This window comes from Pyrgilauda ruficollis, unplaced genomic scaffold (genome assembly GCF_017590135.1).
Source record: "Pyrgilauda ruficollis isolate IOZ18807 unplaced genomic scaffold, ASM1759013v1 scaffold100, whole genome shotgun sequence".
Taxonomy (NCBI): Eukaryota; Metazoa; Chordata; class Aves; order Passeriformes; family Passeridae; genus Pyrgilauda; species Pyrgilauda ruficollis.
In genome coordinates this window covers 1,064,363-1,078,165 of record NW_024508102.1, presented here as the reverse complement: position 1 = coordinate 1,078,165, position 13,803 = coordinate 1,064,363, and the positions used below count along the sequence as shown (strand labels likewise).

General features: G+C 53.3%; 1 protein-coding gene across 3 annotated transcripts in view; it reads right to left on the bottom strand.

The window, feature by feature from the left end:
- PLXNA2 (plexin A2) overlaps positions 1-13,803 on the bottom strand; it is a 138,929-nt gene that overhangs the window by 13,845 nt on the left and 111,281 nt on the right. For all 3 annotated transcript variants that reach the window (XM_041466980.1, XM_041466974.1, XM_041466988.1), the window contains exons 21-27: positions 13,107-13,249; positions 10,828-11,096; positions 6,277-6,343; positions 5,563-5,709; positions 5,053-5,212; positions 4,849-4,952; positions 596-695 (exon numbers count right to left, since the gene is read on the bottom strand). In XM_041466980.1, coding sequence (XP_041322914.1) covers positions 596-695; positions 4,849-4,952; positions 5,053-5,212; positions 5,563-5,709; positions 6,277-6,343; positions 10,828-11,096; positions 13,107-13,249 — 990 coding nt within the window. The remainder of the gene's footprint in view (positions 1-595; positions 696-4,848; positions 4,953-5,052; positions 5,213-5,562; positions 5,710-6,276; positions 6,344-10,827; positions 11,097-13,106; positions 13,250-13,803) is intronic.

Below are 13,803 nucleotides of genomic sequence, written 5' to 3'. Positions count from 1 at the left end.
AAGTCTATTATTACAATTATTGTGGATTTAGTGTTCCGAGCGTGCACCTGGCACCTTGCAGGCTCATTTTCTCAGGCTGCAGCATCTTCAGGGACCCTCTGGAATGTGCTGAGCCCTTCTATTATGCAAATCAGGAATTCCCAGGTGTGCACATCCCTGCACTCTGTGCTAAGATTGCCCTTCCCCATTTGTGACCCATTAGCTCAGAGCTCAGGATCCTGCACTCGGGGAGGAAACAGGGGCAGGATCAGATGAATCAGGTTTATCTGTGGTGCCTCTCTGCTCAGGGGCACAGGGCTCAGAGATGCTCTCCTGCATCACCCATCCCCTCTGAGCCCTTGGAACCTCTCCCAGGCCCCACATTCCCAAAGGCTGCTCCCGTTCTTGCCGTTTCCTTTTCCCTCCTCTCACCTTTCCTGGTCCTTTTGCTGTTCTCACAGCTGGAAAAGCCTTTGCAATCCAAACCAGCAGCCAAGGACGTTTTTCTGTCTGGATTTACATTTCTTTTGGGTGGTTTTTTGGGGGGAGCCGCTGCTTTTTCCCCACCTACACCCCGGTGTCTGTCCATCCCACCCCTTCCCATCCCATTTCTCACCATATCTGCTGATGGATGTCCGGGAGATGCTGGCAGAGGCAGGGATGTTGTAGGAGGAGGTTTGCTTGGGGACCAGAGCCACCACGGAGCGGTCTGACACCTGGGGGAGGCAAAGCAGGACGAGCTCAGGGGCATTCCCTGCCCACCCTGTGATCCCAGGCTGCTGATCCAGCAAATCCTGGGAAGGGCAGCCCAGGACACACTCCCTGAGCCCTGTGCTGGGTCAGGCTACAGCAGCAGCCTGAAGGAAATGAAGGATAAATCAAAAGATGTGGCGAAGATGCTTTTGGTCGTTCTGATTTAAGATTATGCCTTCCCCAATAAAAATGAGAATCTCAAGAATTGTTGTGATCCAATTAAAGTAACAATGCAGAGGGAATAAAAGGGCTGTAATAACGTTATGGGCCATAAAACATTCCTATTAAACCATTTTTTATTTTAGCAATTTTTACGAACTTTAAAAGTTTGATTTACAGCGGAGCAAGTCATAAAGCCATCTTTCAGGGTATTTAATTGTTATCCCTTTACTGCTCCAGAGAAGGAATTAAACACTGGGAAGTCAAACTATAAATGAACATTAGCACTAACAAGGTTTTGTTACAGCAGATTTTAGTAGCCATGTTTAATTTTATCCTCCCTATAAATCTGGTAGTCACTGGAAGTTTTCTAACTTATTCCCCTTAATTAAGGAGCTGCAGGTTTCCAGGGAAGGGGCCTGAGTAGCTTTTAATTTTGAACTTGTGACCTGTGGTGCAGCACAGTGAGGGAGCAGAGTCACCACATCTTGCCAGGGCCCAGCAGATACTTTTTAGAGGCTCAGCACAAAAGAAATGCCTCTTCCTGCTGCAGGAATTGCTTTTTGGGGCTAAACCCTGCATTATCTGCCAGGAGTCTGGTGATGGACTCAGCACTGTCCCCAGGAATGGAGGTTTTTGCTCCCCCAGCAGCTCCAGAGGTCTGTACCCTATCTGCAGCACCAAGGTGAGCTGCACACAATGACCTGTGCTGCCTCCAAGGCTTTGGGCTCCATCCAGATGAAAGGTTTCACGGAAATCCGAGTTGTTATTATTGCTGGTGATAGTGGAAATAATAGTTACTTGTGTTTCACGGCACAAAAGTGAGATTTTTCTAAGCAAAACACTGCAAACACCTCCATAATTTCCTTTGCTGCTCCTGCCTCACTTCATCCAATTTATTAAGTCAGTGGAAGGAGTGATCAGTGCTGATATTATTTTCTCAGGCTGTTATTAGCTGCCACTTCAGCTCCATCTCACCAGGGAGAAACCCGAGCCCAGGGTGCTCTCGATCCATTTCCACCAGGGCTGTGCTTAACTGGAAGAGAGGCACTAAAAACTGCACACACACAGGCACACAAAAGAGCCCTCTCACTCAGTAAATTTTGGGTGGAATGGCTGCTGTCAGCTCAGCCCCAGCAGCTGCAGAGCAGCCTCAGGTGGAGCGGGCGTTCGCTCCCGCAGCACCCCCGGGACGCGCTCCGAGCTGCCTGGCTGCTTTACAACTTTATAAATATTCTGATTGTTCTACAAGCTGGAAACACGGGGCACAAAACACCTTAAAGAGAGGGAAAAGAAAACCTGGGAGGGGGAGAAGGGAGCCCAGGCCCTGGAGCTGTGTCTGCGTGGGGCAGCGAGGGCGCGATGACGATTCCAGCTCCGCACCCACACCACCCTAAGCCTCATTTTCCACCCAAACCTTCCCTTTCTCCTCCTGATTTTTCATTTAAAGCAGTTTCCCGGTCTCCTGGCCTCTCCAGACTGGCAGGGGCTGACAGGTATTCATGCTCTGCTGCCTCTGAGTTAACCCTGCGTGAGCCGCTGTAAATCATTCGATATTAAATTCAGTGTTTCATTTTTCCTGAGTGAAACCACACGGGGTAAGACTCTCCCATGGAGTTTAATAGCCACGAAACCAAAAGGATATGACACAAATGTAATACAATTCCCTGCCATGTCCAACAGCTCCGGAGAATTTAACAAAGAATTACACTTATTTAAGCTACACATCTATTTTTATAAATGAAGAAATAAGCAGGAGGTGCACAGCTCTCTCTATAATTTCATGAAGTGGTTCAAAACTATTAGAAAGGTGAACATTTCTCTTTAATTCCAATTTGGGTTTTGAATGTGAAGGCTTCCCATGAAAAATGCATTTGATCAGTCATTGTGTTTTTGTGATTCTAATGCAGAAAACAAAAGCAACAAAATGCAGCATCCAGGTGTGGAGCTGGGAAAGCCTTGGGGTTAAATAACCCCCCTGGGGGCACGGTGAGGAGGAGGAGGGTGCCTTGGAGCCCTGGAGCTGCAGGAATGGGGCTGTGGGGAACGGATGCTGGGAATCAGGAGCAGGGAACTGAGCACCAGGAGGGTCCTGCAGCCTCCCAGGGGCAGCACCTGCCCAGGGGACACACCTGGAACCTGGGCTGAGCAGCCCCCAGCAGCACCTGCAAACCCAGGGACCTCCCTGCCTTCATCAGAGCGGGACAAAGACAAAACAGCTCTGAATGAAAAACGGGCAGGGCTTTGCAAAGCTGCTTTCACTTCTTTCCCAGAAATCTAGAAATCATCTTTACTGATCCTCTGGAAATCCACGTTTATTTTAATGGTTTGAACCACACCTGGCTCCTGTGTCACACTGCTGTTAAACGGTGAGAGCACGTGGAGCTCCAGTGACTTTATACCCTCCTAAAGCTGGGCCTTCACCCAGGTATCTCTTCTACTGTGTAGTCCTGGAACATCTGTATTTTTGATACCTAATAAAACTTTTACTGCAACAGAAAAAAACCCCAAACCGGTAAGAATAAAAAAAAAAAAATTATATATATATACATATATAAATTTATATATATATATATATATGTTAGTTTTTGGCAACAGCCTGGCCTTGACAGGATTTCTGCTGCAGTGAAAAGAATTTGGTTTCTCTTTAATGACTGAGACAGCTCTGTTGGGCTGAGCAGGGCTCGGGCTCCTGTCACTACCTGGCTGGATGTTTGGCTGCCAACTTCTCCTTTCTTCCAGAGCAAACCTGACATTCAAATGGCAGCAAGAGCTGCAGCACCTCGAGTGCTGCGAGGATTTTGTTTATTTTAAGGGGAAGCTTTTGGCTCAGGTTCTCCCACAGGCTCTGGAACAAAAGTGCTCCCTCCCCCAGCATGCAGCACACATCAGACAAGCACAGCTTTCACTTGTGACTTCCTCACGATGACTTTTAAAGATCAAGGCATAATAAAGCTTCCCTGCTTGTTGGTTAATCCCTTGCAACTGTCAGGTAAAACAGATTTTTAGGAACAATGGAATTAATCTGCGCAACTCCTCTGACATTTTTCGGTAATCTGTGCTTAAATCCTGGGGGCTGCTTGGAAAAGTTGACCCTGGAGGTGCTTTTTAACATGCACTGTGCATATTGATGGCACTCTCCTGCCTGATTGCAGGGCTCCTGTCAATACTGGCTCCCATTCAAGTCCCCCAGCGTGAGTCAGGCTGATGGACTGGAGATGCTGGATAAACAGGGAGAGATGCCAGATTAAATACTAAACACTTCTGGGGAGGTGGTGATGGACAGGAGTAGGTTACAGTCCCAATTAATGCACTTATCCTGTGCTGCAGACAGGCTGGGAGGGAAAGCCTTTGATTCCCTGCAGCCAAACCTTCCTCAGCCCCCTCCTTACCTCTCTTCCCATCTTTTGCTTTGATTCCCTTTATCCAAACCTTCCCCAGCTCCCTTTTTTTCCCATCTTTCACACTGTGAGGAGCCCTTTCCAACAGACTCTGCCCTCTCCAGAAGATAAAGACAGCAGGAATTTCTTAGGCCTTATCACCCACCCTGTCTGAGCATTTCCCTGCCTGGCTCCACTTCCCTGTGATTTTATTCCTCCCCTGCTGCACTCCAGGCTGTCCCAGACCCCCGACAAGGTCCTGAGCCCCCCGTGCTGCCCTCCCCAGGCCCCTCATCCCCAGCAGTGCCAGCTCAGCCCCTGCACCGCTCCCTCTGCCTCTCCCCCATGGCTGGCAGGTTTAATTCAGCCAATTTTCAACTCTGCTGCTCCCTTTGAGCTCCGTGTCAAGGTTGCCTTCCCCCCTAACGCCGCAGCACACGGAACCCTTCTGGTTTATCACACAAACGTGACCTCCCTGTGTGCCTGGGCAGAGGAGGAGGCACTGGGAATTCGGTTCCTGGTGCTCTTTTCCCTGCTGGCAGCTTGCTGGGAGCTGTCAGTGGGGCTGCTCCCTCACCTGGTAGTGCACCAGGGTGTTCAGGCGCTTCCAGTCCCCCTCGATCTTGGTGGTGATGTCTTCATCCTGCAGCACCACGCGGGCGATCCGGCCCTGCCGCCACTCTGGGACAGGGAAAGCCACGGTCAGAGCTCTGCCAAGCCCACCAGGAATGGCCCCCAGCCCCTCTGATCACCCCCCTCCCTCCCACGGGGCAGCTCCTACCCAAATCCATGTCCACAGCTCTCGGTCGTTGGGAGTAGGGCACATTTTTGTACACGGCATCCAGGATCTTCTCCTTGACTTGGGTGATGGTGTCGCAGTTCAGCACCTTCACGGGGATCTCTGGGCTGTTCTCGTTGTCTGGGTTCACACAGTTCAGGATCTGCAAGACAAGAACCACACCGTGCTCTGAAGGAGAGGTGCAACCACGTGTCACAACAGCACATAAAACACCCCACTGCAGCCCTAAATGCACCCCTGCTATTGCATCTGGGATATTTACACAATTATTGCTGAGAGAGGAGCCCTGCACGTCCAGTTTCACTCGCTGCAGGAGGGCAGTGCCCAGAGCACAGGGAGATAACACATTCCCCTCAAACTGGGGCCACACCGGGCTGGGACACGTGTCCTTACTGCCCAGCAGCACTCACAGCTCAGGCAGGGCCCTGATCCCTGCTCCAGGGATGCCAGCAGGGCCAGCCCAGCCCAGGGCCAGCAGGGTTTGTCACCCACCAGGGTCTTGTACTCGATCTGCTGCCGGATGAGCTTGTCCTCGCTCAGGGAGTAGCGCGCCTCTCCCGTGATGGCATCGATGGGGCCCTTCTCCATCTGCTGCTTGATGGCACAGTAGAGCATGAACAGGGGCTCTCCAGCACATTCCTGCACGGGAGGAGGACACAGAGCTGGCTCAGGGTGAAGGTGCCTCTCCTCCTGTGCCAGCCCCGCTGGGATTGCCCCCAGCACAGGCTCAGCCCCGCTAACTCAACCCTGAGCGCAGCCCCAGCAGCTCCTGGAGAGCTCAGCCAAAGCCCTGAGCTCCACTGCTCCATGGCTGTGTTGTCTTTGGCAGGGTAAATCCCTCCTGAATCTATGTGGCTGTAAAAAAATGGAATTTGAGATCTCGGTCTCACCCTTCACTCCCCTGGAGCAAATTCAGTGGGGCTCCCAAAGCCACAAATGAAGTTAAAAACTGTGGAAGCCGAGGCAGGAAGATGTGAGAATTTCCCTCAAGTACCCAAGAGGTGTAACAGAACCTCCTTTAGTGGGAATTACTCTGGGAGACCCAAGGCTTGGGAAGGCTGTGAGCATGGAGCAGCATCCCCAGAGCAAATCTCCACCTCTCCATCCTTGCTACTCCATCTCTTGGAGCCTGCTGGAAGAGTTTCACCCCAGACAGACCCCGGGGGTGAGGCAGCAGAGCAGGGTCCCTGCTCCACCCCTCCTTACCTTGAGGAACCTGTGGAGCAGGAAGGCAAACCAGTTGGTCAGCATCTTCTCGGCCACCGACTCGGTCCTGGGGGAGGCAGGAGGGCACACATCACACACGAGCCCCTGTCCCTGTCCCAGTCCCTGTCCCTGCAGCGCTGCCAGCCCGTCCCAGCCTGCTGGGGCTGGTGACAGCGAGCTGGTGACACTCAGCTCCCCGCACGTGGCGCAAATTACAGCCTGGCTCAGTAAATCACTGGGATTTGCAGCAGCTCCTGGCAATCAGGGACAGCCGAGCGACAATGGCAGGGAAATTGCAGCTTTCTCCCCAGTCCCACCCCGTGCCCTCTCCCCGCATTGTGCCCGAGATTATCTCTAATTTAAATACAATGGTTCCTAATGGCAGCTTTTAGCGCTGCCTCTGCAGGACCCGGAGGTTTTCCTTAAAGCTCCACAGCCGCTTTTCCTGGGATGGGATGGGATAATGGGATGGGATGGGATGGGATGGGATGGGATGGGATGGGATAATGGGATGGGATGGGATGGGATGGGATGGGATGGGATGGGATGGGATGGGATGGGGATGGGATGGCTCTGGTGGTCGTGGAGTGCCTCAAATTGGAGCCCCAGCCCCGTGCAGGGGAGAGCTGCTGTGACCATGACCATGGCCACCTGTGACCATGTCCCTGGCCAGCTGTGACCATCACCCTGGCCAGCTGTGACCATGGCTTGGCCTGGCTTGGCTCAGCCTTGCCCTCATGCACACCAGGATCTGGTCCAAGTTCCAGCAAGCAAAGAGGGATGAATGCAATTCCCTTTCCCCTGGGGACTGATCCCTCTGACCTCACCATGAACCAGGTCACCTCCTCCTGGAGAGGGGCACATGGATGGGGATGGGATGGGATGGGATGGGATGGGGATGGGGATGGGATGGGGTTGGGGATGGGGATGGAGATGGCTCTGGTGGTCGTGGAGTGCCTCAAATTGGAGCCCCAGCCCCGTGCAGGGGAGAGCTGCTGTGACCATGACCATGGCCACCTGTGACCATGTCCCTGGCCAGCTGTGACCATCACCCTGGCCAGCTGTGACCATGGCTTGGCCTGGCTTGGCTCAGCCTTGCCCTCATGCACACCAGGATCTGGTCCAAGTTCCAGCAAGCAAAGAGGGATGAATGCAATTCCCTTTCCCCTGGGGACTGATCCCTCTGACCTCACCATGAACCAGGTCACCTCCTCCTGGAGAGGGGCACATCTCACTCCAGCCCCATTTTCCCCATTCTTCCCCTTCAGTGAGGGACTGCCTCTTGCTCCGAATCCCCACAGCATTCCAAGTGCTTGGAATTACAAGCACACACCAAAGAAGCACAGGGCTTGATTCCAGAGCCAAGCAGATCAAGAATAAAGAGGAGCCAGAGATTTCAGCAAACAAAAACTGACACCAGTCGGCCAACAAACCTGGGGTAGCATCATCCATCATCTCCTAGGATGGCAACATCTGTCAGGAATTCATGAAAATGTCTGCACATCCCCAAAGAATTTAAGGCTGAATTGATTAACTGCCTAAAAATTCATCCTACAAATTGACACACACATCGTTCTCCTGTTTGAAATATTTCAGGCATCCAATTAAGGAGAAGAAGCACCAGCACCCTTCCAAACAGCCCTAGAAAATGGAGAGGCAGTGACACAAGCCACAGAAGAGGTGAAAAACTCAGAAAATAATACATTCAGGGCTGCAGGGGGAATATTAATTTAATAAACTAATTAAACTAATTTATTAAACTTTGTTAATAGAATATTAAATGAAGAACTAGCAAGTCTCCCAATTAGCCCTCCCCATGAAGATGCTGTGTCCTGTCCCTGTGGGCTGCTCATGGCCTGACACCAGCTCTGCAAAAGGCACTGAAATGTGGAGGGACACGGAAGCTGGGGAATTTTGAGGGGGAGAATGGGATGGGATGGGATGGGATGGGATGGGGACAGGGGTGGGATGGGATGGGATGAGATATTTGCAGTGTCTCAGTCCTGGGAACAGCCAAAAACTGAGTCAGTGCTGGGTTCATCCTCACTGCCCTGTGCTGGTGGAGAGGGGCAGCTCTCAACCTCCCTGGTGCTGGAACGCCTGCATGGAGCATCCCTGCCCTCCTCTGCCTTGCAAATGGGAAACTGCCTCACAGCCCAGGGCCTGGCCTTTCTCCTACACACAGAGAGCTCTGCTGAGCCCCCAAATCTGCTGAGCCCCCAAATCTGATGAGCCCCCAGATCTGCTGCCAGGTTTTGAGCTGCCCCAACCAGCACCGCTCTGTGCCATCGCTGGCCTCTGGATGCTGTTAAAGATCTGCTCCAAAAATAAAAAATAAACTCCTGGAGATTGCCAGGGCAGAAGAGAATCCCTAGAGTTGGAGCAAACCCTTCTCATGCTGACCACAGGAGGAGGGCACAGCACAATCCAGAGATGATTTTGCAAAGGAGCCTGACAAGAACGCCCGGCCCTGGCTGCTCCGGCAAGAAAACAAACCTAAACAAAACGAGCTGGGAGAACCTAAAAAATAAATATGTATTTTATTAATTCTCCCTGCTCTATGTAGGTCTCCAAACTGCTGTTGCCAGCAACCAGAGCAGCTGTTTGATTTAACGTCAACTTTCTTGCTGTCTCCCGCGAGGGGCAGTCGTGAAGAAAGAGAGAGGGGAAAGCGAGGAAGAAAGAGGGAAAGAACTGAGTGTCACTTATCAGCTGCTGCCACCAGAGAGCTCAAAACATTTTAAAAAATAGTGTTTCACTTCGTGGTTGATCACTCCTTATTAAGTCAGAGCAAGGAGCTCCAGGCTGGGCTGGAGCAGCTGGGCACAGGGTTGGGACAAGTCTCCAGCCCAGGGTTTAATAGGACCTGGAGTATCAGGACAAGGAATAAAGCTTTTAAACTAAAAGGGAGTAGATTCAGACTAGATATAAAGCAGGAATTTTTATAAGGGTGGTGAAACACTGGCCCAGATTACCCAGATTGGTGGTAGATGCCCAATGCTGTGATTCCCTGTGCAATGGGTAAATCCTGGTGCAGGACAGACAGCCCAAAGGACAGACAGCCCAAAGGACAGACAGCCCCCAGCCCTGACTCCTTGCTGGCTGTGCAGGGAGGAGGGGGCACAGCTCATATCACCATCCCTGGCTTTTTTGGAGCGCCAGGAAAAGTCATTATTGATGGCTGAGGCAGAAGACGCCTTCCCAGTGACTCGTCAAACCACGGGGGAAATTAAGGCGGCTTCCTTTGCCAAGATGAGTTATTGCCTCCGCAAACACAGCCAGATTTAAAGCAATTTCCTGTCAAGTATATTCATTGTGGCTGCAGGGACCCCTGAAATTTTCCTGGAGCTGTGAAATCCTCCCCTCTCTCCAGTGTGATGCCAGCACAGCCGAGGGGCAGCACTGGCCAAGGCCAGGCTCTGCAGGACCCCCAAGGACGTGGAGAACAGGGGCAGCCTTTTCCTTGTGCCCACTGTTTTGTCCCACATTAATGCATATTTTTTCCCTATTTTCTTGCTGTCTCTTCCCAGCTCTGCCATGGGTGAGTTGCTCAATCCATGTGAGCTCCTGGCCCAGCTGTGGCACACAAATGCTGCTCCCCAGCCAGGCAGAGCCAGAGGATCTGGTTTGAGACACTGTCCAGTCACCTGTGAGCTCCCAGAGCAGGGCTAAGCCCCCATCCTGGAGAGAGGCGAGGAGATGTCCCCCTCCAAAACCCTGCAGAGCCCTCAGATCACAGAATCCTGGAATTATTCAGGTTGGAAAAGACCTCTGAGATCATCAAATCCAATCCATGTCCAACCCCCTCCTTGTCAACAAGACCAGACCCTCCAGACACTGCACCACCTCCCTGGGGCAGCCCCTCCCAGCCCTTTCCACGACGGAATTCCTCCTGGAAGCCCCACCAGCGCGGCCGTGCCGCCCGCAGCCCCCATCCCCTGCCCGTGCCCGGCCTCACCTGCGCAGGAGCAGCTTGGGGTGGTTCTTGTTCTCCAGGTTCTTCTCGATGAGGTCGGAGAGCAGCTGCTTGAGGACGTCGGTGGCGTACTCCAGCTTGCCCTGCAGCCCCGTCATGATCAGCGAGGCCACGTTGCCGCGGTCGCGCATGGAGAAGCTGCGCTGCAGCTCCAGCGTGCGGATGAAGGTCAGCAGGAACACCTTGTTGTTGATCAGCTGGGCAAAGAGCTTCAGGGCCTTCTCCACGCTCTGCTGCCCGTTGCCCTGCACCTGCAGGAGGAGGTGGTGGCCGTCAGCAGGGACAAGGGACAGCAGGGCAGCGCTGCCACCACCGGGGTCACCCTGCCAGCACCGGGGGAATCTCAGGAGCAGGGAATGGTTTGGGTGGGAAGGGACTGAAAAGACCTCTGAGATCATCAAATCCAATCCATGTCCAACCCCCTCCTTGTCAACAAGACCAGACCCTCCAGACACTGCACCACCTCCCTGGGGCAGCCCCTCCCAGCCCTTTCCACGACGGAATTCCTCCTGGAAGCCCCACCAGCGCGGCCGTGCCGCCCGCAGCCCCCATCCCCTGCCCGTGCCCGGCCTCACCTGCGCAGGAGCAGCTTGGGGTGGTTCTTGTTCTCCAGGTTCTTCTCGATGAGGTCGGAGAGCAGCTGCTTGAGGACGTCGGTGGCGTACTCCAGCTTGCTCTGCAGCACCGTCATGATCAGCGAGGCCACGTTGCCGCGGTCGCGCATGGAGAAGCTGCGCTGCGACTCCAGCGTGCGGATGAAGGACAGCAGGAACACCTTGTTGTTGATCAGCTGGGCAAAGAGCTTCAGGGCCTTCTCCACGCTCTGCTGCCCGTTGCCCTGCACCTGCAGGAGGAGGTGGTGGCCGTCAGCAGGGACAAGGGACAGCAGGGCAGCGCTGCCACCACCGGGGTCACCCTGCCAGCACCGGGGGAATCTCAGGAGCAGGGAATGGTTTGGGTGGGAAGGGACTTAAAAATCTACTCATCCCACCCCCTGCCATGGCAGGGACGCCTTCCACTACCCCAGAGTGCTCCAACCTGGCCTCAGCCACTTCCTTCAGTCACTGCCACAGCTTCTCTGGGCACCCTGTGCCAGGGCTTCACAGGGAATAATTTCTTCACAAGATCCCACCTAACCCTGCCTTCTGCCAGTCTGAATCCATTCTCCCTTCTCCTGTCCCTGCAGTTCCTGATGAACAGTCCCAGCTCCTGCTCTCTTGTCACCCCTTCAGACTCTGGAAGGTGCTGGCAGGTCTCCACATGATTTTCTCTTCTCCAGACTGAACATTTCCAACTCTCCCAGCCTGTTCCAGCCTCCTGAGCAACTTCCTGGCCTCCTCTGGACTTGCTCCAGCAGTCCTTCTCACATTGGGGGCATCAGAAGTGTGCACAGGATGGTTTAACCCTGGCTGCACCCATCCCTCAGGATCTCAGCATCCCTGGACGTGGTTTCTGGTCCATCTTGAGCAAACCTCCCCCTCCACAGCTGCCCTGAGCCCTGGCTGGGAGCTGCACTCTGTGCAGCCTGGAGCCCAATGGCCCCAGAAATGACACCCAGTTCTGCTTGTTCTGCACAAAAAGTGACACTCTGGTAAGTAAATTAAACACTAATTTAGACTATTGCTTTATTATGGGCCAAGTGTAAAAAATTAATTGAGGCTTTCAGCCAGTTGCGGATTCAAGTAATTCATTACAAGTGAAAATGATGAACTGCACGAAGCAACTCTTTACCAAACATCTTGGAGAGTTATGTATTGGTTTTACTAACGTTACATAATTAAGCAACTGTGTAATTGGCAACACATTTATCACTTCTGCAATTCTGTTTTTCATGAGTAAAAAAATAAAAAAAAGCATTCATATTTGTTTGCTGGAGTGTCAGCTTCTTTGGCAACTCCAACAGCAAACATAATGCACAGAGCTGGAAAACTCGGAGCAGGAATGGGCTGGGAGAGGCTGCTCCTGTTTTAGCAACACCACAGAGACTGCTGGGTGCTGGTGGCTGAGGAAAGGAACCCAAATTAATGCTTTAATGGTGGGGAGTGCCTGCCTGGAAAAGGAATCCAGCCCTAGAGCCACCATGATTCCTCCCTCCTACATCCAGCCCTGGTCTGTGTGGAGGAAACAGGATTTCAGGATTTACTGGGGCAATCCCAGTCCTGAAAGGCTGAGCTGAGCATCTGCACATCCCACAGGGAGGATGGCAGCTCCATCCCAGGGTGGGCCTCACAGCCCCATCCCAAGGGAAGGAGAGCAGCCCCATCCTAGGTGTGATGTTTATGAAGCCTATCCTTTTTTTGGCCCCTTCCCAGGTGAGCAGGGCCCATCTGCCAGGTGCACTGATGGACCCCTGCGCCTTCCCAATCCCTCCGTATTCCCAGTGAAAGTTTTTTGTATATTTTTACACATCCTGGTGGGAAAACCAGGGAGGTGGAAGCGCTTGCTCAGAGGCTGGAATTCCTGGGCGTTCTCCTTGCCCTCCTGTGGACACGCGAGGGAACAGCAGCAGGATGCTCCGGGCAGGATGCTCCGGGCATTCAAACATCCCCTGCCCCACCAGGTGACTTTGGAGGACTTTAAAGCACACCACGACTGCTCTGCCCTGCTCTGCCGCTGCCCTGGAGTGATACAAACCTCCATAAAATAAAAACAAACCAACACCAGGCAGGAGAAGCCGAAAGGAATCCGGCGATGTGGGAGGAGACAAACCTCCAGGCTGGGCGTTAAAACGAACCCTGCTGACCCCAGGGCATCCAATAATTTGGTGTGGAGCTCCAAAGGCGCTGCAGGGCTTCCTGCTGCCTTCCCTGAGGGCTCGGGGGAGCCGGGAGAGCTGGGGCAGGGCGGGGGTTACCTCCAGCTCCCGCAGGACAGGGTGGTCCTCGATGCCCGGGAAGAGCACGCGCATGGCGTAGGTGCGGTAGTCCAGGTAGGGGATCCCCGAGCGGTCCAGGTCGCTGGTCAGCTCGTTGATGTCCGTCTGCAGCTCTGCAAAAGCTGTTCGTGGGGAGAGAGAGGGGCAGGGGGAGCTCAGCTCTGGGGGGCTTTGGGCAGGGCTGGCTGGCCGCCCTCCCCGCGGGCACGGCAGGAGGGGACGGCGCAGGAAAGGGTTCCAGGGAGCTCAGCACACCCTGGAGATTCTGTCTCAGCAGCCGAGGGTGGGAGAGCAGGCTCTGCTCAGAGCAGGCTGAGAACAAAGCTGTGGTTAATTTGTATGCAGTTCACACCTGTGCACACACACCTACAACACCTTTAAAGGCTGCGCAGAGAAACGAGGATCTGTTTTCATAACTTGCTGCCTCCCCTATTTTCCTTTCTTCTTGTTTTCCTCCTCTATCAACAGTTGCCAGGATAATCAAATCTGATGCAGATCAAATCTGAGCTGCGGCAGGGGTCAGGAAGGGATTTATTCTTCCTCTCCTAACACCGTGTTGTACAGCTGGATGTGTCTCCTCGTGTTCCCTCTCCAAAGTGAGACACACTGGCTCAGGGAAGCCTCTGTAGCCCAGCTGGGCTGTGCCAAGCTGAATCTGTGGCTTCTCCTGAATACA